Below are 23,209 nucleotides of genomic sequence, written 5' to 3' on the forward strand. Positions count from 1 at the left end.
TCTATATGGGTGAAGGCATTGCCTTGCCGCCGCCCTGATGCTCTCAGCATGGCTATATGTCTGTTAAGGGAGGTGATTCCTCGGTGGGGAAACAGTGGATGGGGATTTGCTAACTTGTACAGGATTGCGGCAAGCAATAGGTGCAGCCTAGGACAAGGTTTGTGCCAATTGGAGGATTCCAGAGGGAGAGCAGTGACGAGCTGTGACACTGCTCAAACCACCCCGAGCACACAGAGCAACCAGTTGATAAGCCATAACTCCCAATTCCAAATAAGGACTTATAAGTCCTGATTGGTCACAAAACACCAACAAACCAAGCTCAAATGAATAACAAACACAATTCTCCTGCTCCATTGGTTCACCTTGGTAGCAAGGTAAAGTCCACCCATTTTGCTCAGTTTACCGGAATCTGGCTCACTTCTAGACTCTACTTGAGATATGTATATAGATATTGATTATATGACATTGAATCACTGTTAATGTTTGGGTGTTCCATTTATTAATGATTAACACATTGACGTATTGTCACTGAATCACTGCAAATACATGGTTAACATATGATTAGTATGATTAACATGATTACTTATACATTTGCACTACAGCGTAACATATTATATATTGTCTACTGCAACTATTTTATTAAGCTATAACTCTTTGTGCACCAGTTGGGGCGGCTTCCAATCTCTTCCTGCAGGTTGTTTCTCCCCCCCTTTGCTCCACTGTCTGCCTCTCCAAGGTCCAAGCTTTCTTCAGGGTCTGCGGAACTAACTGCAGGCAACTATCACAAAGCGAGGTCACACAGTATTCAAAACAATCTCTTCTTGCCTAAGGCCTAAAACATAACAGACCCAATATGCCTCCCCACCCAGGTCTACCAATGTCCAATTTAACTTCCACAATGGGTGTTAGTTTGTAACTTGAGGAGGAATAAATGGAACACACCAAGATGGACGGGGCCACACCAGGTCCTGACGGTGACCCCTCACACAGTGAAGGTGGAGGGAATCAACACGTGGGTCCACCAAACCCACTGCATGTCCAATCCTGGTGGTTCTTTCAAGACTGGCCCCTCAGAGGGTCACAACTGTGTTGCCTTTTCAATGAGAACCATTTTTTTGTGATTGTTAAATTTAGGATCGATGCTATAAATTTTATGGAAAACACTTTTTCCAGCTGTGTCGCACACTGTACTCCAACAGAACCAGATCGAGGGAAAAGGGAGGTGACGGATGCCAATGCTGTGGAACTTTTGGCCCGAGCAGTGAACTGCTGAGCTGAATGTTTCAGACTGTTGGGTTTGTCATTATACTGTATGCCCCACACTTCTGCTGCATGGCCCTTCTACAGGATTCCATACAGTTATCATCATATGGCAATCCTAAATCGAACATGCTTCAGCTCTTTGTCTGTTATGGTTGGGCTTATGACTCGCAAGCTGGGGTCATTGACCTCAGCTCCACCATCACCTATTTGTTGCATTTCTGGTATTGCTATTTAGTCACAAGCAGTGGAGGAGGCCCTTAAGGCCACACATGACCAATCACAACAGGAGTATGCTAAAAGCAATCCAATCCTCTATCTGACTCAGGTTGATAAGTCAAATCACTGGAGTTTCACCACACTTCGTTTGTAAGTAGGCATAAATAGAACAGGAGAGGGATGGTTTTTTTGAACCCAGGTAATTATCACGTGGGCTGTTAGTAGACCATGGGAGGCTGAGGACCTTGAGCGTTACAGGGCGTGGGTGCGAGAACTGACTGTAACTGCTATGCAATGCCGTTGGAGCACTTATAACCGTACTTGTCCATCGGACATGAACATGATGGCGAAGGGAGTGACCCTGCCTGAGGATGGCTTGGCTGTCATCCCAGTGAATGAGACTGTGTGTTTTTGACTGTTTAATTCAACCGTTAAATTGTTAAAAATGTTTATTTTGTTAAATGTATTAATAGTTACACCACAAGGTGTCGCCAGCCATTATCCTTCATGTAACCAGGCTAAGTTATTTCGCGTTTATTTTTTGTGCATCTCATTTATTTTCTTGAAGGGTAGTATTATTTGTATATACTCTGAGCAACCGTTTGGATTGGGAATGTACTCATATACCTGAAGATGTGTCCAGAAGCATCAGCAGATGTATTTACACAGTGAGCACCCTGAGAGATCAGTGACAACCAGGAAAGGCTGGATGACAACCACAAATAGTGTGGCGACTACTGGAGAGACAGTGACTGCTCGGAGAGACGACAACCTGGGCAGAACGGGCTGGCAACCCAATCTGTGTCCACCAAAAGGAGGATGCCCAACCAAGCTACGATGTACTCAACGGAAAAATACCCCCAGGGGTGCCCGATTGGGGGGGAGGATGAGCACCCCAGTCTGACGGACACTATGGTAACAGACCTAGGCAATGGACAAACGACTATGAGCAAGCAGTGTACATGTGGTAAGGTCTGCAAGAACATCCATGGCTTGAAAATCCACCAAGCAAAGATAAAGTGTTCGTTGGGAGCAGAAGCATCACAACACACAGGTGTACAACCTGGTGAGACGCAGGAGGAGCCTGACCCGGAGTCACCCCACAGTGCCCAGAACCTCCATGTGCTGATGACTACTGCCCCAAGCATCAAGTCAAGCATGGTAGCCTGCAGCTACCATGACTTCACTGTGGAAGCAGTTTGACGATGATATCGACCAAATTCTGGAAGCGATGGTGAAGGGAGGGGCTGACCGGAAACTTCAAGCCATGACCACGATCATTGTCAGCATTGCAACTGAACGGAAAAGGCTCTGGAACTTCTTATACAAAGAATCATAGAGGTGCAAAGATGCACAACATCAGGAAGGAGATGGAAGCACTGAAGGCCCAGCATAAGGTGGCAGGAGAAGAGGAACATATTGGCCTAGCCCAGTTAATGTGCATCCTACGGAAGAAGATCAGGGTTCTCCGCTAGGCAGAGTGGCATCAGAGGCGGCGACGTGAGAGGGCGCGTAAACGAGCAGCCTTTATCGCCAACCCTTCCAGTTCACGAAAAACCTGCTGGGGCAGAAGCGCAGCGGAAAACTTGCCTCCTCACAGAAAGAAATTGACCATGCACTAGCTGGGGTACGATGGGGTACGATGTCGAAAGACCCAAAACACCCAATGATTCCAGGAACATCACTGAAGATGTGTTCAGAAGCATAAGCAGATGTTTTTACACAGTTCCAGACTGATGACAATACTGGGTGTAAACTGCATGATCACTGCTGTAATCCAATAAAGCTCAGTAAAGAATCACGTCCCCTCATCCTCATTTTTCGTATCCTGACCGACACACCATCTTGTCTACTGTTACTAAACAACCGGCCGTCCCATTATTCCCTCAAGAACACATAGAATAACTAGGGTGCCCGAGGAGAGGTTTGGGAACTGAAGTGGTGTTTATCTAGCCATCCAAGATATCACGAACCTCTTTGTTAATGCTACTGTTAATTTACATATCTTTTAATGTTAAATTGTGTTTCTTCAGAGCAAATATACACTTACTACCCAGACAAATATCTTTCAACATTTTCTTTGACTTCCTAAGACTTTTACACTGTACTGCATATCTCCTAATTTAACTTCCGATGAACTTAATAAGTTTCTTATCTGTGTGCAATACATTTCTAAGCAACTAGAGCTTGTGCTCTGACAACAGCTGCTCCCAGTAGCCGTGATACAGCTTCACCCCCACAGAGCACTCACAAAATGCCCGCAGTCTCCCCCACAATGACTGATGCATGTATATGTGCATAAGAACCAAGCCCTGAATCTCACCCCTCACCATCTCCATGTGGGCCAGCAAGGCCTTGCAGGCAAGATCTGGTTTGGTGCCAAACAGGTCAATATTCAAGCATAGGGACCCTGCCCTGTAGGGGATTGGGTAAGGGGGGGTGTGCAGGCTGAGGGTGGTTGGCTGCTCCAAGCTATCAGCCAACCATGTGAGGTTCCGTCTCCGCAGCACCTCAAGGTTGCTTTCCACCAGCTTCAAGGGCTGCCAGTCCTGAATAATCACATCACCAGGCAGCTCGATTTGAGAGGAAACACCGGGATCCAGCAGAATGTGCCTCAGCTGCTCCTCTTCCAAGACCACAAGTCTGGACTCCTGCTCCAGGCTTCCTGTCCCTGTTTCATGTTCCAGTTTAACCCTTAAGGTGGAGAGATAGGCATCAAACGCCTCTGCTTCAATCTGAAGTGAGAGGATGGCCTGGAGCACAGAAAGGTGATGCAGAAGAGCAAAGGAGCATGAGTGGATGAAAGGGGGAAAAGGAAAAGGAGTACCAGGAACAGGGAAAATTACTTAAAGGAGAGTGAAACACCTCAAGAGACACTTTTAGCAGAACTGATTTATGTTTGGTATTTTTTTCTTACCTACACTAGGATTATAATAATGAGATATTTTAATAAAAAAAAAATCGAGATAAACAAAAAGCTAGTCGTCCAACACCCACACCGAAAACACAATCACATAGACAAGCAGGCAAGCAGCACGAAGCAGACAAATTACATTTTTTAGGCGAAGAAAAACATGAATTATTTAAGGATAATCTACGAAACCGCTGCATTAAAAATAGCCAACAGCAGGGAGGTGGTTCTCAAACTTTTTACACCATGTACCACCTCAGCAGATAGTATGTTCTGTATTAACTAGCGGCAAAGAAGCTGTCAGTGTGTGGTACCATAGTTTGAGAAACACTGGTCTAAAGTACATAAATGAATTCAACACAAATTTCTAAGATTCTTTTAGAAATCATCGAGGAGTTAACCATTTTTAACTGCATTGGAAACATGGCTACAAAGCGGAACTCAAAGTAGCATCATAAATCCTTCTGTCATCTTGTTTTGTGTGTAGGTTATGCCTACTTCACCAACAAATCTATAATCGCCGGTTCCTCAGTGACTCCGACAGATTACTTGTCTGTTACCATCTCTTACCGATAATATCGTTAAATAGCAAAATCTACTGTAAGCTTACACGTTCCTCCCTAATTTAATCCACCCCCACTCACCCGCTTTGCCAACAGAGAGTACTTGGCCAGTATCTTAGGTCCTGGGTCTTTTCCCCAAGCCGACCTCTTCATCTTGACATTGGGGTAAAGCTGGCGGATGTACTGATTTGTGAATCTGATAATGACCCCAGCCAAGCCCTGGTCACGCTCTCTGGGACAGACACGCAGCCCCTCCAGGACCACCGTACTGCCCCCATCAACAATCAGCCCAGACTCCAGTGCCACCTGAGAGAACGTCACCACCATTATCATCATAATCATCATCGGCAAGAACATGCTCACTGTAAAATTTCCAGTATAATGTTGTAATGAGCTGCTACCCCCCAGTATCAAACCTGGTGTCCTACAAACTCCATAGATAACATAGATTCTCTCCAAACAATCCTCCATCTCACTTCTTCTTGCTTCTTAATGCTGGCTGACACCTTGCCCACTACAGAGTCCTCTTACCAGCTTTCCATCTCTCTTGGCCAGAATCACCACCCTGTGTGGCTCCGTCATCCAGCTGTGATAGCGGTGAGGCAGGTAATCGTTGCCTTCGTATATGCCGTCTGAAATGGCCATCACGTCATCGTAATCTCCCATGGATGCCAGCCAGAAAGTCAGCCCGCCGCTTTCACCTATTTTGCCTCCCTTCATTGCTTACAAGCAGAGATTTTTTTTGTTTATTAGATAAATCCACACGCTTTGGAATCTTGAGCGTATTGCTGTAATCAAGACAATAAAATAGAGAACATAAGCAACAATTCAAGTTCAGATGTGATTTTTATGAGACAAACAAAATTCGTGCTACTTTGACGTTTGTTTATTTTAAAGTAATTTAAAACCGAAGGTATTTAACTGTACCTTGATTTCTTCAGCTAAATTGAAACTGGCTGTTTTAACCGAAGCTATTTTAATACCCCAAAGGTCCCACAATAAAGGATCTATACAACAGCTTTTTAACTTAATACTGGAGCTGTCCTTTGCGCCTCTCCAGATGTTGCCCCCTTCGCATGAATGGTGATATTTTAACGTGGACTACCGTCTCTCTGTGTCTGCGTTTTTTGACCACCACTCAGCGCATGTACACTATTTATACTGTAACACTGCTACAGTTCGGGTTAATTATTCAGGCTAAACATTTTGAGTTTTTATGTGACCCAGTGCGGTACCTAGGTAAGCAGCACACGCTGATGACAAACCACCTCAGGGATGAGAGCCTGAGTGCAGCCATTCAGTAGGTGACACCTCAGCACCACCCCAGTCCGAATGGACCAGTGGGAGTTTTTTTTCCGGTGGCTAGAGTGCCAAGTGGCCCTCAAAAATATGGCAACCTTTTCATAAAATATAATTTTGTATCCTTCTGGCCTGTACGTTTGGAGTCCCTTAAGGGACATATGTGACAAAATATTAAAAATAAAGCGCATGCACGAGATAATTTAGCGTGCACAGGTGTGCACGTGTAGTCAACTGCCAGCTTGAACAGACCCTTGAGAAAGGCCCTTAACTCCAAGCACCTGGGGCACCGCATGTTTGCTGACCCTGTGCTGTGACACTTAAGCTATAGAGGGCAAGATGTGAAGTGAAGAGATGCATTCCAATGAACGTGTACAAATGCCAAATAAAAAGCATCAAATACTTTAGCAGACGAAGTACTGGTATTACTATTGAGCCAGTGTTGAAACTTGCTAAAGCTGCAGCAAGTGGTTCCTTACCATAACATAATCATTGAAGCTTGGCAAATGTGCTATTGCATAATGCGTCCACCTCCTGGATAAGCTTGAGCTGTGATTTGTCCATCTGTGATGGCTGCTAGGCGTGGCACACAAACAGGCATATGTTAAAGCTGCACTCACTTGAACTCACCTTTCCCCATCAATTCACCAAGCCAGTTTTTGTTACTTTATAATAATTCATTACAACACGGTTTCTGCATGGGTGGCTTTTAGGTAAACTTTTACTACTGTATTCAGTTGCTGGGTCACTGTATGTGTGCACACTTAGTTTGGCATTAAGTTTATAAAAGTTCATCAGTTTGTTTCACTTGTTTTGTTTAAAGTCATTTAAAACCGAAGGTATTTAACTGTACCTTGATTTCTTCAGCTAAATTGAAACTGGCTGTTTTAACCGAAGCTATTTTAATACCCCAAAGGTCCCACAATAAAGGATCTATACAACAGCTTTTTAACTTAATACTGGACCCATCTTCTGCGTCTCTCCAGATGTTGCCCCCTTCGCATGAATGGTGATATTTTAACGTGGACTACCGTCTCTCTGTGTCTGCGTTTTTTAACCACCACTCAATGCATGTACACTATTTATACTGTAACGCTGCTACAGTTCGGGTTAATTATTCAGGCTAAATGTATGTTTTTGAGTTTTTATGTGACCCAGTGCGGTACCTAGGTAAGCAGCACACGCTGATGACAAACCACCTCAGGGATGAGAGCCTGAGTGCAGCCATTCAGTAGGTGACACCTCAGCACCACCCCAGTCCTTATGGACCATTGGGAGTTTTTTTTCCGGTGGCTAGAGTGCCAATCCGGCGGCACCTAGTGGCCCTCAAAAAAATGGCAACCTTTTCATAAAATATAATCTTGTGTCCTTCTGGCCTGTACGTTCGGAGTCCCTGAAGGGACCTATGTGAAAAAATATTAAAAATAATGTGCGTGCACGAGATAATTTAGCGTGCACAGTCTGACCCAAACCATAGCAGGCTGGGAGAAGGAATAATGAAAACATGCTTATTTAGGTTTTTGGTCATGAAATATGTTGTTGTCAGTTTACATTTGGTAGGGTATTTCATTGCTTTGTTAAAATGGCCATTTTGTGTGTGTGTGTGTGTGTGTGAGCGGGTTTACCTATCCTTATGGGGACATAATGTCCCCATAACGTGATAAATATCAATTTTTTTCCCCTTATGGGGACCGGTTTCCTGGTCCCCATAAGGGAAAACTCTATTTTATAAAAATCAGTGACTGCTATGAAAAAACTAAAAATGCAAAAACTCTTGTATTTTGTTAGGTTTCTTATGGTTATGGTTAGGGCAGGGTTAAGGTTGTCGTAGTTAGCATTAGCATTTTTCCCATTGAAATGAATGAGCAGTCCCCATAAGGATATGTTTACCCTACATGTGTGTGTGTGTGTGTGTGTGTGTGTGTATGTGTGTGTGTGTGTGTGTGTGTGTGTGTGCGTGTGTGTGTGTGTGTTTTGTTTTGCTTTACGGGGGTAGTGTGTGGCTCAGTGGGCTAAGCCTCTGGTGGTTAGTCTCAAAACCCGTGCACATAAAAACCACACACGTCTATGTGCTCACGGGCAGAAAACCCATCCTGTCACGTAGTAGGAGGCACGGAGCGAAAACAGAGGAGCAGGACGCCAGAAGTCGGGAAGATTCGGGGTTTAATAAAAGGGAAAACACCAAAAAAGGCAAAACAACCACAATGACGTTAATGACAGAACTAGGGAGACATATGCTGAAATACTGAAATACACAGGACTAATGGAAAAACAACTCGAAATAGCTGATGACATGGGGATTCAACACAAGGTTAACAAGGCGGTGTGGCACACAGGAGGATCGGACGGGCAGGGTGTGACAGAACTGGAGCAGGAATCTCGGGGGGCAGAGCAGGAACAGGTGGAGCAGGAACCTCAGGGGGCAGAGCAGGAACCACAGAGGGCGGAGCAGTAGCCGCCGACACAGTACAGAAACCACGGGGGGTGCGGTTGGGGTTTGCGCCTTAGCAGCAGGTGCCGCCTGTTTGGGGATCTTGGAATAATTGGGGTGCCCCTGAGGAGAGATTTGGGAACTGAAGTGCCGTTCTTCTAACCATACAACAAGATATCAGGAACCTTTTGTTAATGTTACTATTAATTTGCATATCTTTTAATGCTAAATTGTGTTTCTTCAGAGCAAATATACACTTACTTCCCAAACAAATAGCTTTCAACATTTTCTTTGACTTCCTAAGACTTTTACACAGTACTGCATACCTCCTAATTTAACTTCTGATGAACTTCTTAAGTTTCTTATCTGTGTGCAATACATTTCTAAGCAATGTTAAACATATGCTCTTGCACATTCCCCCAGCCATGTAATCAGAGCTTGTGCTCTAAAAACAGCTGTTCCCAGTAGCCGTGATACAGCTTCACCCCCACAGAGCACTCACAAAATGCCCGCAGTCTCCCCCACAATGACTGATGCATGTATATGTGCATAAGAACCAAGCCCTGAATCTCACCCCTCACCATCTCCATGTGGGCCAGCAAGGCCCTGCAGGCAAGATCTGCTTTGGTGCCAAACAGGTCAATACTGAAGCGGAAGGACCCTCCCTTATAAGGGATGGGGTAAGGGGGGGTGTGCAGGCTGAGGAAGGTCGGCTGCTCCAAGCTATCGGCCAACCATGTGAGGTTCCGTCTCCGCAGCACCTCAAAGTTGCTTTCCACCAGCTTCAAGGGCTGCCAGTCCTGAATAATCATATGACCAGGCAGCTCGATTTGAGAGGAAACACCGGGATCCAGCAGAATGTGCCTCAGCTGCTCCTCTTCCAAGACCACAAGTCTGGACTCCTGCTCCAGGCTTCCTGTCCCTTTTTCATGTTCCAGTTTAGCCCGTAAGGTGGAGAGAAAGGCATGAAAAGCCTTTGCCTCAATTTGCAGTGAGAGGATGGCCTGGAGCACAGAAAGGTGATACAGAAGAGCAAAGGAGCATAAGTGGATGAAAGGAGGAAAAGGACCAGTGACCAGGAACAGGGAAAATTACTTAAAGGAGAGTGAAACACCCCAAGAGGCACTGTTTACAGAACTGATTTATGTTTGGGTGCAATCGAATTTTTTTCTTTTCTACACTAGGACTGTAATTGTCATGCCCTGGTTGTGCCGATCCTCCCGTGTGCCATGCCCCCTCATCTACCTCATGTGGAATCCCCATCCAGCTGTTTCTCATTGTTGTTAATCAGTCCAGTGCATTTAAGTCCGCGTTAGAGTGTTTCCCCAGTCCGGTCATTAATGTTGTGACACTTGTATGTTTCTGAGTGTGGTTAACTCCTAATAAATCCCTCGTTCCCTGATTCCTCGACTCCCTGCTCCTGCTTCCCCGATCCTTGCCACGACAGAATGACCAGACTCACAAAGAAGATGCCTCACCTGACTGAGGCTGAATACCTCAATCTGGTTGATGAGGTGATGTATTGGTCGAGGTTAGGCTTGATCACTCGTCAACCGGAGCAGGCATATCCTTGAAGAGATATCCCTGTCTGAGAATGTGCACCTCTTGGAGGAGGTGCGTGAAAATGTGTGGCAGCTAAGAAGAGGGGTGGAATCCATGATGCAGCGGGTAGCCCTGGACAGCGGACTACCCTATGGTCCGCTGTCGGAGCTACTGGAAGCGCCCCAGAAGTGCCCAAGAAGATGCAAAAAGACTACAGATGGGAGGACATGCCAGAGGTCCTCCTGGGGTCCGTCTCGGTCTCCGCTGCCTCCCCTGCAGCGATTCGGGAGAAACCCCTCCTGATTCTCAACCCGGTGGTGTTCACCATACCGGGATTCCCTGCCGCTTTGCTGCCTGCGCCGGCAGCTCGTCTGCCAGCCGCTTCACTTCCTGAGTCAGCAGCCCGTCCCTTCCAGGGGACGTGCCTGGCCTTAAAGGGGTCCAGGTCTATTGGGGATGCCATCCTGCGGAGGTTCCTGCCCCCATGGTGGTCCCGGACTATTGGACCACTACTAGGAGGAGATTGAGTGGGACCCCTCGAGGATTTCCCTAATGACTGCCCCAATGAACCCCTCCGGTGGGTCTCCCCGACCACCACCCCAGCATGGCAGATCCCGGCCAGGTCCCCATCTCTCAGACTCCCGGAGAGGAAGAGGACACCTGAGCTGGGGTTGGGTCACTTCTGCTTGGTGGCCACCTCCAGTACCCCCTGAGAGCCTCGTTGGGCAGCTGCGGTCCCACCTCCGACGCCTTGTTAGTCGCCTGTGGGTCCCCCAGCTCTGACTCGTCGGTCGCCTGCACCTTCGCCGGCTCTGGCGGTGCCTTCGCCTGCAGTGACTTCGGCTCCCTCCTCACCTCCTCCAGTCGCCATTTCTCCTCCGTCCTGCGTTAGTCCCTCTGCCTTCCTCCTCGCCCCCTTCAGCATCCCCTCTGGCTCCTACCTCTCGGTTGCCGAGGGTCTCTTCAGCTCCGGCCTCGCAGTCGCCTGTGGCCCCTGTGACTCCTGCCTTCCACCCGCCGGTGTTCCCCTCGGCTCCTTGTTTCCCCCTGCCCTTCGCCTCCTTGCCCCCTGCTTTTGTGCCCCCTGTGTTTGCTCCCTGTCCCTCTGTGCCTTTGTTCCCTCTTGGTCCCTTTGTGCCTCCTTTTGGTTTGTTCTCTGGTGTTGTCCCTTCGTTGTCCCCCTCCTTGGGCTCTGTGTTTCTGTTGTTGGTGCCCCTGTGTCTGTCTGTGTTCCCTGTAGTGTGTCAGTTGTTGTCCTGGTTGTTGCCCTTGTGCCTGTTATGTGTGTCAGTCCTGTTCCCTGTGCCTCGTTAATATTCTTTCTTTTGTTTCCGCAAGTTTCACTGTGTCCCCAGTATCGTCCCTATGCTCACCTTAGGCTCACCCGGAGTGCACGCCTTTGGGGGGGGTCTGTCATGCCCTGCTTGTGCCGATCCTCCCGTGTGCCACACCCCCTCATCTACCTCGTGTGGAATCCCTGTGTTACTAGCTGTTTCTCGTTGTTGTTAATCAGTCCAGTGCATTTACAGTATGTTTCCCCAGTCCGGACATTAACATTGTGACGTCTGTATGTGTCTGAGTGTTGTTAATTCCTAATAAATCCCTCGTTCCCCGATTCTTCGACTCCCTGTTCCTGCTTCCCCGGTCCTTGCTACGACAGTAATAATATGAGGTATTTTAATTTAAAAACTATAAACGACAAGCGAGTTCTCTAACACACACACACACACACACACACAGACATGCATGCATATCGTACCAAGCAGATGTTAAAAACTAGATGATAGGGGAGGTGGTTCCCAAACTTTTTACATTGCGTGCCACCTCAGCGAATATTACACTCTCTGTGTACCTATGGCAGGTCGTTTTAGTTTTAAATCACTTCTAGAGGACATCACAAATTCAGTTATAACTAGTTAGAATGCAAATTATCGATATCTTAATTAGTTCAAATTCCAACTATTATTGAAATCAATGAGAAAAGCATTCTCACTAGCTAAAATAGAATTTCTGTTATCAAAAATTTGCATTTTAACTAGTTAGAACTGAATTTGTGATGTCCTCTACAAATGAATTGAAGTTAAAATGACTTGCCATTTGTATTAGTGAGGAAGAAGTTGTTGACAGGCGGCACCATAGTTTGAGAACCACCGGTCTAAAGTAAATAAATAAATTCAACACAATCTTTAAAGATTCTTTTAGAAATTAATAGCCATTTTACCTGCTATGGAAACATGGCTATAAAGCCATAAATCTTTCTGCTATCTTGTTTTGTGTGTAGGTTATGCCTACTTCCCCGACAAATCTATAATCGCCAGTTCCTGAGGGACACCGACACCGGATTACTTGTCCGTTATTATCTATTACCGATAAAATCGTTAAATTGCAAATGTCTACTGTTGGCTTACACATTCCTCCCTAATATGATTTACAGCTGCAAGATTCACCCAGTATAAGTGGAGCCAAGGCATATTAACATCCGCCCCCACTCACCCGCTTTGCCAACAGTGAGAACTTGGCCAGCTTCTCAGGCCTCGGGTCCTCTCCTCGAACCAGCCTCTTCATCCTGACATTGGGGTAAAGCTGGCGGATGTACTGATCTGTGAATCTTTGAATGACCCCAGCGAAGCCCCGGCCCTGCTCTCTGGAACAAACGCGCATCCCCTCCAGGAACACTGTACTGCCCCCGTCAACAATCAGCCCAGACGCCAGTCCCACCTGAGAGAACGTCACCAATACTATCATCATAATCATATGGAAGCCTGTTTCCACCAGGGAGTAAAAAAACACCACAATATCTTGCCATTGAGACTTTTAAAGTCAGAATTCAAACTTTATATCTCGCAATTGTAACTTCACGTGTCAGAATTCCAACTTAATAGCTCGTAATTGTGTCTTAAGTCAAAATACAGACTTTTCATCTGAGAATTCTTACTTCTTAAGTGGAAATTCTGATGTTTTTTGCCAATCAGATAGCGTCACCTCTGCAAGATGCTACTTAGGAATAAATCCCAAACACGCGTTATTCACATAATGTAGTCTGCTAGTAGCCTACGTAGTTTGGATTTCATGTTAGCTTGCTACATTTTGAAAGCAGTAAAACAGGGTGGCACTAGTGCTGCCTTCATTGCTTTGGTTTGAGTTATTCAGTTATTCTTGTGATGCCAGTGTTTGCCTTGGACCTCCAGTGGCTTGAAAGACACAATTAACTGAAAGACACATTTGATATTTTTATCGACTGTAATTTGAACATATATTTTGTTTGGGTGTATAGCAGCTTATAATATTAATTATCCTACAGTTAACGTAACAACGGCCTATAACACAATAATTTTTCAGTTTTTTGGGTAATAAAAGTCGACAATATAATAATGTGATACATTTTTGATTCAGAAATGTTAGTATAGTATTGGTAAGTTACTACTTTATCGGCTTTCATTACATTAAGAACGGGAAAAAATGATTGGCCTATTGACAGTTACTTAATGGTAGGTATTACAGTACATTATAGTGACTGCTACAGGGTCTTGTAGGTCTAATGCAGGGGTCACCAACCTTTTTGAAACTGAGAGCTACTTCATGGTACTGAGCCATACGAAGGGCTACTAGTTCAAAATGCCCTCCTAAACTTATCTAAACTTCATGTATAATAAACATGTTTTTTTAGATATTGTCAATTTCAAATCTATAAAAATGCAAATGTGGAAGAATAGCAACAGGATAAAATTAAATTTTAGACACTGCTCACAGGTGAGTTGTGCTATTTTTAGAACAGGTCAGAGGGCGACTCATGTGGTCCTTGGGGGCATCCTGGTGCCCGCGGACACCATGTTGGTCACCCCTGGTCTAATGCATGATGGATTGACGCGAGATATGCCTGTACCACACCTGTTGAGGTGAAATATGCGTTGTATTGTCCTTTTTTATTTCATACCTGGTTAACGTTTACAGGAAAATTATCATTTTAAGTTTCAGTGTAGGCTACCATTCACACACGCAACTGAAAATATTACAACGCCTGGACAGAGCAGACAGCCATTGTAGCCTTCGCTCGATCCTGCCTGCTACTGTACGCACTTGGCATTGAACCATTAAAGCCGAGCAGACGTGGCTTCAGCTACTGTAGGCTACTTGTTGGTTGTTAGAAAAGCAGAAATTCAGAAATCTGATCTAGAAAGACACAATAGCGAGATATAAATTATAAATGTAAATTATGACATATAAAGTCGCAGTTGCAGGATATGAATTCGGAATTCTGATTTTTAAAGTCAAACTTAAAAGACCGTGGCATTTTTTTTTTTACTCCCGGCAGAAACGGGCTTCCATAAATATAAGCATTATCAGCAAGCACGGGTTCACTGTAAAATTTCCCCACGTCAAAACAGTATAATGTTGTAATGAGCTGCTACTCCCCAGTATCAAACCTGGTGTCCTACAAACTCCACCGATAACATATATAGATTCTCTCCAAACAATCCTCCATCTCACTTCTTCTTGCTTCTTAATGCTGGCTGACACCTTGCCCACTACAGAGTCCTCTTACCAGCTTTCCATCTCTCTTGGCTAAAATCACCACCCTGTGCGGCTCCGTCATCCAGCTGTGATAGCGGTGAGGCAGGTAATCGTTGCCTTCGTATATGCCGTCTGAAATGGCCATCACGTCATCGTAATCTCCCGGGGATGCTAGCCAGAAGGTCAGCCCGTCGCTTTCGCCTATTTTGCCTCCCTTCATTGCTTACAAGCGGAGATTTTTTTTTGTTTATTAGATAAATCCACACGCCTTTGAATCTTCAGTGTATTGCTGTAATCAAGACATTAGAATAGAGAACACAAGCAACCATTCAAGTTTTTGAGACAAACAGCATTAGCTCTACTTTTGCGTGTATTATAAAACTTAAGGTGTTTAACTATACCTTGATTTCTTCAGCTAAATTGAAACTGGCCGTTTTAACCGAAGCTATTTTAAAACCCCAAAGGTCCCACAATAAAGAAACTATAAAACAGCTTTTTAACTTAATACTGGAGCTGTCCTTTGCGCCTCTCCAGATGTTGCCCCCTTCGCATGAATGGTGATATTTTAACGTGGACTACCGTCTCTCTGTGTCTGCGTTTTTTGACCACCACTCAGCGCATGTACACTATTTATACTGTAACGCTGCTACAGTTCGGGTTAATTATTCAGGCTAAACGTTTTGAGTTTTTATGTGACCCAGTGCGGTACCTAGGTAAGCAGCACACGCTGATGACAAACCACTTCAGGGATGAGAGCCTGAGTGCAGCCATTCAGTAGGTGACACCTCAGCACCACCCCAGTCCTAATGGACCAGTGGGAGTTTTTTTTTCCGGTGGCTAGAGTGCCAATCCGGCGGCACCTAGTGGCCCTCAAAAATATGGCAACCTTTTCGTAAAATATAATCTTGTATCTTTCTGGCCTGTACTGTACGTTCGGAGTTCCTGAAGGGACCTATGTGAAAAAATATTAAAAATAAAGCGCGTGCACAAGCTAATTTAGCGTGCACGCGTGTGCACATGTAATCAACTGCCAGCTTGAATAGACCCTTGTGGTTCATCAATTAAATGAGTGGATGCTCTGTTCTGTGAATATGGTGTTTTTTCAAATACCTACAAAGAAATACATTGTGATCTGTATAGAATTATAATAACATTTACATTACGCTATTGCTTATATTATGATATAAAACCTTACCTTTGGCTTCCACAGTGCCACTGACTGAGCTTCCCTAATGTTGTACCTCTAATTCATGCATTAACAGGCTCCAGAAACATTCATTCTGTGCTTCAGATGAGGTTCCTGGTGGTGCAAAGGATTGTGGTGGGTGAGTGGAGGTATGCTCCAATGAAATGCAAGTCCTTTGAACAATTCTCAGGTCCATTGATGAAATCCTTGGTTTAATCCTCATCCAGTTTTAAAAAGTTGCATGACATCCATTCCTTAATCGCTCCTGTGCACTCAGTTGGGTTAACCTACTGACTTTGTTACGTTTAACAGAGAAATATAGCTGAGTGTCATCCACGTAAAAATGAGAAGAAATATTAAACCAAGGGGAAACATATATAGAGAAAATAAAATTGGGCCAAGAATGGACCCTTGTGGTGCCCCACTGGTAAGATCACAAATTGAAGAAAGATTTTCATTGGTTGACACAAAAATTTCCGATTTAATAAATAAGACAAAGGCATTTTAACGCAACAACTGATAACTAAGTCTATCTATCACAGGGGTGGGCAATCTTATCCACAAAGGGCCGGTGTGTATGCGGGTTTTCGCTGCAACTCCCTAATTAGATTACTAATTAGAGGACTGAATGGCTGAAGAGTCCTCACACCTGGGTTTGAACAGCTGACCTACAGGTTATCCCAATAACCTGCATACACACTGGCCCTTTGCGGATAAGATTGCCCACTCCTGATCTTTCAAGATTCCATGGTCCACTGTGTCAAAAAGTGCAGTTAAATCAAGCAAAACTAAAACAGACATCTCCCACGTCAGCACACACAGGATGATCATTTAAGTTTCTCAAAATGGCAGACTCATTGTAAAGACCAGACTGAAATTTTCAATCAAAAGTGAAAATCAAAAATGTTGTTAGCCTCAAAGCATGTAGAAGTTTCTCCAAAATCGTTGAAATAAATGGCAATTTTGAAATGGGTCTGAAAGTGTTACAATTTTTAGACCAGGTTTCTGAAGAAGTGACTAAGCCAACTTAAATCAGTCCCAAACACACCCTGCGGAAAGAGACAAATTAACAATTTGCTGAACCTAGGGAGCTCTGGCTTCAAAACTCTTTTTGATAAAGCTAGCAGGAAGAATGTCATGGGGGCAGAGGAGGGTTTTAAGTGTTGCACAATCACCATTAACTCCTCCAAGGATTTTTGGAGAAAACTGATTCAGAACCTCAATATTAGTATGTGGGGGTAGAACGTCCATATCTCTAATGTCAGTAATCATCAATAAAATGCTTTGCTAACAATTCATCAACATTTAAAACAGGAGATGACAACTTTGCCCCATTTATCAATAAATCAATGCTAGAAAATAAAAAACTTGGGGTTATGCTTATTTACAGTAAACAAATTAATAAAATAGGCAGCTCTTGACTCCCTCACCCTATGATTGTACAGAATCAGCAGCTCTTTCATGCAGAAAAAGTGAACCCGGAGCTTAGTCTTGTTCCACTTTCATTCAGCTTGTCTGAATTTCCTTAATAACTGCAGAATATCACCTTTTAACCATGCAGTGGAAGTTCCTACTGGTTTGGCCCTGGTCTTAAAGGGAGCAACGTCATCCAGTATACCTATGCATAACCTATTTAAACTGCAGAGTAAATGATTGGTATCTGTCCGCTGAGCGAGCTGGTACTCAAACCAATAAAGATAGTTGAAAACCTTTCTGCTGACTCAGCATTAATAATCCAAGACCATCTAATGAGCTTAGACTTTGTCTCTGGCGTTTTTAACATTAACCTATTTTAACTTATATAATCTAAAAAGTCCTTGTACACAACAGCAAGGCTACCACCGTGAGCAGTCGGTCTTGGACAGTAAAACGTTTATTCATTACCATTACTAATACAAGATGCCACACAAGCTAGGACATCCATTACAACAGAACTAATATATTACTAATAGAACAACCAGTAATATAACAAAGTGACGTAGCAAGGTCCACCAATTCCCTCCCTTTGATCATTTATGATAATAAAATAATATAAATAAAATCAAGAAAAGTAAATAATACATGAAAGGAAATAAGTTAAAAATGAGAAAGAAGTTAAAAGGAACATTGCAAACAGGTTATAGAACTGCTAAATTAAGTTGGTTGGTGGGGTTCTGCTATTCTGAGCTACTTGTGTTGTGTTATAGAGAAGATGCACAAATGTCATTTTGCCTATTTTATAAGAAGAGTACAGATCCAAATGGTGGTGGTATGATACTGTAATCTATCATGTAACTGATTTATTATCATATTTCTTTATGCACAGCTGACAGGCTGGAGCCTAGAGGCACTAGTCCCACTTTTTCTGGACTCTAATGAATACCACTGCAGACCTCTCCCTATTGTGACAGATTAGGTAACTTACAGTTACTAGGATAAAGGATGCTTTATTGTCAATCCAAAACATGTTGTACATGAAGGGAATGAAATGAGGTACTCTGGTCCTGGTAGAGGTAGCAATAATAAAATAGAATTAAAATCAAAGCAATAATACAATGAATAAAATAAGATAAAAATAATTAAAAATTAAATAATAACATTGGGAGAATCTCTCCAACTATGAATATAAAATAAACAGCGTGTATGTAGAGGAAATTATTGAGGTCTGTGCAGGCTGTTTACATTGACTTTTGAGGACAACGGATGCAAAACATACATCCGGCATTTAAGGTAACGATTGCAGCCATGCCCTGACATGAAACATTGGTGATTTATAGCAGCGTGTTGTACTATGGATGAGAATTCACCGGATTCACAGGTAGTGTCTAAGTGTAGAAGTTAGCAATTGCATAAGAACACAAGAAAGTTACAAAGGAATGGAGGCCATTCGGCTCATCAGGCTTGCTTGGAGGGAATTAAGCTAATAATTTAAAGTTGGCAGGATCTTGTTAAGTACAGATTTGAAGGAATCTTGGGTTTTAGCTTGCACTGCCCCTTCAGGCAGACTATTCCATACTCTAATTACACGCTGTGAGAAGTAGTCTTTTCTCAGACCCAAACTAAAGTGCTCCCTGATTTATTTCCTACTGTGGCCAAGGGTTCTTGAATTGGAACTTCTTTGAAGTAACAATCAGGATGACCATCATCTAGACCTGTTAGAATCTTGTATACCTGAATCATGTCACCCCTTAGTCTTCTTTGCTTGAGGCAAAACAAATTCAGCTCTTCCAACCTCTGCTCATCACACTAAGGCCAGGAATAATTCCTATAGCCCTGCATTATACTGTTTTTAAAGCAGCAATGTCCTTTTTGCCGTAACGTGACCAAACCTGGATACAGCATTCAAGGTGAGGTCTAATAAGGGAATTACATAATCTTAGCATTGCCGCCCTTGATTTAAACTCAACACACCTGCAGATGCAGCCCAGCATCCCATTTGCCTTTTTGACTGCATCCCCATATTAGTGAGAGTGACACACGGAAGTGTCAACATACAGTACAAACCCAGAACTTTCTCATAATCATCCTCCTTAATTTCAGTTGCACCGATAAAATACCCGTATGTTACATTTCTGCTCCCTGCATGGATTACCTTACATTTATTTACATTAAATTTCATCCTCAGTGCCCAAGGGCCCATGTACCTCCCCAGTCTCTTCTGGCCCTGAAGCTGGAACCACCTAAAAGCCGTTTGGCACAGACATTTCAGATGATGGTGCTTCTGTATAGCGTATAAGCCTTCGCCTTTTTCTTTGACCTATGGTTACCTAGATCTCTCTCTCAGTCTCCCCCTCCCAGCTTGTGGCATACACACTATCTTCCTAAAAGGCGTATTAACTATCTATTCTAACATGTCGTATTGGATGAGAGCCAGCTGCTCCTCAAGGTCGCAGACCTTGACCCTAAGGGAGTCAACCATCTGACATTGCTTGCATATGAAGTCCAACTGGATGCAAGCAAACACTGAGCTGGCCCCAGTTTTAACTTATAAAGACCCCTGTTCCTCACTCCCATAAAAAAATAATAGCTTTAACATAAGCAGATTAGCTTTTAATTTGCAGCGATGCCCTATGTAATATGAGAAGTAGTTCTATTAATAATTGATTTACTGAGATGCAGAGTTTATCAGTTTCACGGCCTATAATGTTTCACTAAAACATTTTTACTCTGTCACAGAGAAAAAACTAGCATTTTAATGATTATGCCTTTTATATAGATTATCCAATAGATGTTGAAAAAATCAGTTTAAAGTTTACCTCCGCTGCTTTTGCATGAGCACTGTCACGCCCACGGGGGCGGAGACGGACAGGTGCAACACCTCAGCGGCTGACTAACTCCCCTTTAAAGGAAGGAAGTCACCCAAAGGCAAACTGCAAAGTATTGCGCTGATGAAAATAAGCCTTACCGAGCATTTCTCTGTCTTCCGTCTCCCTTTTCTCCCGCTCCTTGCCAGTTTACCTTGTGTAAGATCCTTACCTTTTGTACCTTCCCTCCTCAGTCCAGCTCCCGTTCCTGACCCACCCGTCCTGCTGAGTCCGGCTCCTCCTGTCCACCTGCCCGCTTGTTCCCACGTCCTGTGTTTGCCCGTTGGACGGACCTTTCGGCTATCGACCCACGCTCACGGATTACGACCACGATTACCGCTTGCTGTTTCTGGACTTGTCCGCCTGATCGCCACCCCGGGAGAGGCTCCCCTACCTCCTACAGCCGCTCCAGTTACCCGGGCGGTTGTTCTCTCCCTTCCTCACTCCGCGGGACTGACGACTGTCTGTATTCTCCTGCCTTCTGCTTTATTAAAGCTTTGCTTTCCCCGCATTACTGGATCCGTGTCTCCCTTCTCAGCCCAGTGTGACATGCACTGCATGTGTTCTCCGAGAAAATCATAATAATTTTCATTGTTTCTGTTTAAATCACTTCTAGGCTGGTTTGTGAGAAATTCATTTTGATCTCCATTCACATCACTGTATTTGGAAATTTTCTAATACCATGCTGGCCTAGTATATTAAATAAATGGTCATGCCGTCCTGATCTTGTTGTATCTTTTCTTCTGATCAGATTGCATTTTTTTTTACTTTTATTGTTTTCTGAGTATATAACTTTTTTCAAGACAGCAGTTGAATTGTGTTTAGAGTCAGGCTATTTGCATAACCAGTCGACAAAGTAAGTGTTGCAGTGTACCGAAGTACCAAAAAAGGACCTCAGCTGGTTTGGCTCTTTGGATACCAGAACTTTTGGTACTGACTGGTACTCCACCGGTAGTAAGAGGAAAGTACCATACCAAAAGCATGCTACTTAGTGTGGTGGAAAAGCACCTTATTTAACTGCTCAGATACTTGGCTGAGCAGTCATAGGTCAGCAGTAGGGGGCTCAGGATGCATCCCTGGGGGGAACCAGTATTGAGGATGCTGTGGGAGGATGAGATGCTGTGAATTCTAACAGACTGGGACCTGTTTGTTTAACAGTTCAGTACCCAGTTACATGGAGATGGGCTTAGTCCAAGTAGTGATAGTCTGTCTATCGGGGTTTGTGGGATGATGGTATGAAAGGCAGTACTGAAATCCAAAAAGAACAGCCTAACATATGAGTCCTTGTTCTCCAAGTGAGTGAAAGCCAGGTGAAGCATAGATGAGATGGCATCAGCAGTAGAGCTGATGTGCACAGTCCATAAGAACGCGGCCTGCGATATTGTCGAGGCCTGCAGTCTAGTGGGGATTGACTTTCTGCAAGGACCTCTTATATCTATTGTGGTCAGGCTGAGAGGCAGCTCATTTGGAGGTGGGTTGTGCTTGGAGCTAGAAGAGATGTTGGATACCTCAAAACAAGCATCAAGCAGAGACCAGTCCCTGAGGCAATCTGCATCTCTTCTGGTGTAGTCTGTGATGCTCTTGATGCCCCTCCACATACTCTGGGGGATCAGTGGAGGAAAAATGACCCTATATCTTGAGAGCATAGTTTGCTTTAGTCCTCTTTATGCCTGCAGTAAGGTTCCTCCTTGCTGCTCTGAGTGCAGCTAAGTTATGTGCTTTCAGTAAACCATGGACCTTCGTATTTAGGCAAGAGTTTCTGGTTCAAGCGGATGATGATTGTTCTACTGGTGGTGATATCATCCACACACTTGCTGATGTACCCCAGAATCCATGATGTATACTCGACGAAGTCCACATCGCCAACATTTCTTGCTGCCACTCTAAAGCTCTGCCAATCTGTACATTCAAAACAGGAGCATGGTTGGCAGTGTCACTGGGCCATACTGTGATGGTCCTTCTTGTTGGTTTCCTGGATTTCAGTAGAGGGCAGTAAGCAGAGACTTGCATGACTGAGATATGGTCGGAAAGGACGAGGTGGGAGCGGGGGGTGGCTTTATATATCCACTGTCTGTTTATATTCACATGGTAAAGTGTTTTGGTTCCTCGTGTAGCAGTGACTAAATACTGGTGGAGTCTTGGTAAAAGGTCTGTTGGATTGGCATGGTTGAAGTCACCTGCAATCACATAGAGTTCCTCCAGTGCAGTGATATTGTGAAGCGCCCTAAGCGCATCGTTAGCATTAGCACACGGGGAAATGCAAGCAGCAACGATGAACACCACTGTAAACTCCCATACCAGGTCATGTGGTCAGCATTTTATTGTCATTTCTCATATACTCCACTGCCTCAGCGCAATGGCTGTTGACCAGGAAGCAGTTTGTGTACCAACCTTTATTAATGTATGTGCAGAGGCCTCCACTTTGGGTTTTCCTAGACAAATGATTCCGGTCCGCTTGGAAGAGTATCAGTCTGTCCAGTTGAAAAGTTGAGTCCAGCACGAGTCCGGTATTTAGCCAGGTTTCCGTCAGGAGAAAAACACAGCAGGTCCTCATTTCCCAATGAAGACTCAACCACAATTGAATAAAAATCCATTATATTCTCCAGTGAGTGAATGTTGACCAAAAAGAATGAAGGAACTGCTGGTCTGTTTGCGTCAGCTTTTAGCCTGAGTAACAGACCAGCCCGCTTCCCCCTTTTCTGCATCTGTGTGCACCTGGTCTCTGAGCCACTGTGACCTGCTACGCAAGTCTGCTGCTACAGGGCCTTGTACCTTCAGGAGCTTTGATGATAGTGAGACAGGTGAGCGGCACTACTGTACTACTGTGCACCTTTTCACCTTCCCTTGCATTTTAACAACTGAATTAATGAGTGAGATAACCTGAAACGGACCTTCCCACTTAACTGCTTAGTGTATTCTATGTGGTTTGTGCACCATTACCCACTGACCAGGTACTAGACTGTGTCACCCCTCTAGTGGCAGTTGCCCTGCGTTCCTTACCTG

At 44.3% G+C, this 23,209-nt stretch overlaps 2 protein-coding genes across 8 annotated transcripts; both read right to left on the bottom strand.

Annotated features, from left to right (window-relative positions):
* Positions 1 to 476: 476 nt before the first annotated feature.
* On the bottom strand, positions 477 to 20,673 carry LOC140593310 (probable N-acetyltransferase 16). 4 transcript variants are annotated; one of them, XM_072717415.1, is made up of 4 exons: positions 20,308 to 20,673; positions 5,485 to 5,741; positions 5,035 to 5,259; positions 477 to 4,232 (listed from the first exon to the last, which is right to left on the bottom strand). In XM_072717415.1, exons 2-4 carry the CDS (start codon positions 5,671 to 5,673, stop codon positions 3,660 to 3,662), a joined length of 987 nt encoding a protein of 328 aa, XP_072573516.1. In that variant the 5' UTR covers positions 5,674 to 5,741; positions 20,308 to 20,673; the 3' UTR covers positions 477 to 3,659. The 4 variants fall into 4 exon arrangements, with proteins under 4 accessions (XP_072573516.1, XP_072573515.1, XP_072573514.1 ...); XM_072717414.1 differs by lacking the exon at positions 20,308 to 20,673 and adding an exon at positions 6,732 to 8,087; XM_072717413.1 differs by lacking the exon at positions 20,308 to 20,673 and adding an exon at positions 5,881 to 8,087.
* LOC111835056 (probable N-acetyltransferase 16) lies at positions 8,399 to 17,488 on the bottom strand. Of its 4 annotated transcripts, none has more exons than XM_023794976.2 (4): positions 17,354 to 17,488; positions 14,769 to 15,026; positions 12,719 to 12,943; positions 8,399 to 9,687 (listed from the first exon to the last, which is right to left on the bottom strand). In XM_023794976.2, exons 2-4 carry the CDS (start codon positions 14,955 to 14,957, stop codon positions 9,115 to 9,117), a joined length of 987 nt encoding a protein of 328 aa, XP_023650744.2. In that variant the 5' UTR covers positions 14,958 to 15,026; positions 17,354 to 17,488; the 3' UTR covers positions 8,399 to 9,114. The 4 variants fall into 4 exon arrangements, with proteins under 4 accessions (XP_023650744.2, XP_072573510.1, XP_072573509.1 ...); XM_072717409.1 differs by lacking the exon at positions 17,354 to 17,488 and adding an exon at positions 15,933 to 16,037; XM_072717408.1 differs by lacking the exon at positions 17,354 to 17,488 and adding an exon at positions 15,139 to 15,400.
* Positions 20,674 to 23,209: the final 2,536 nt, after the last annotated feature.

Source organism: Paramormyrops kingsleyae, chromosome 10 (genome assembly GCF_048594095.1).
Source record: "Paramormyrops kingsleyae isolate MSU_618 chromosome 10, PKINGS_0.4, whole genome shotgun sequence".
NCBI classification, from domain to species: Eukaryota; Metazoa; Chordata; class Actinopteri; order Osteoglossiformes; family Mormyridae; genus Paramormyrops; species Paramormyrops kingsleyae.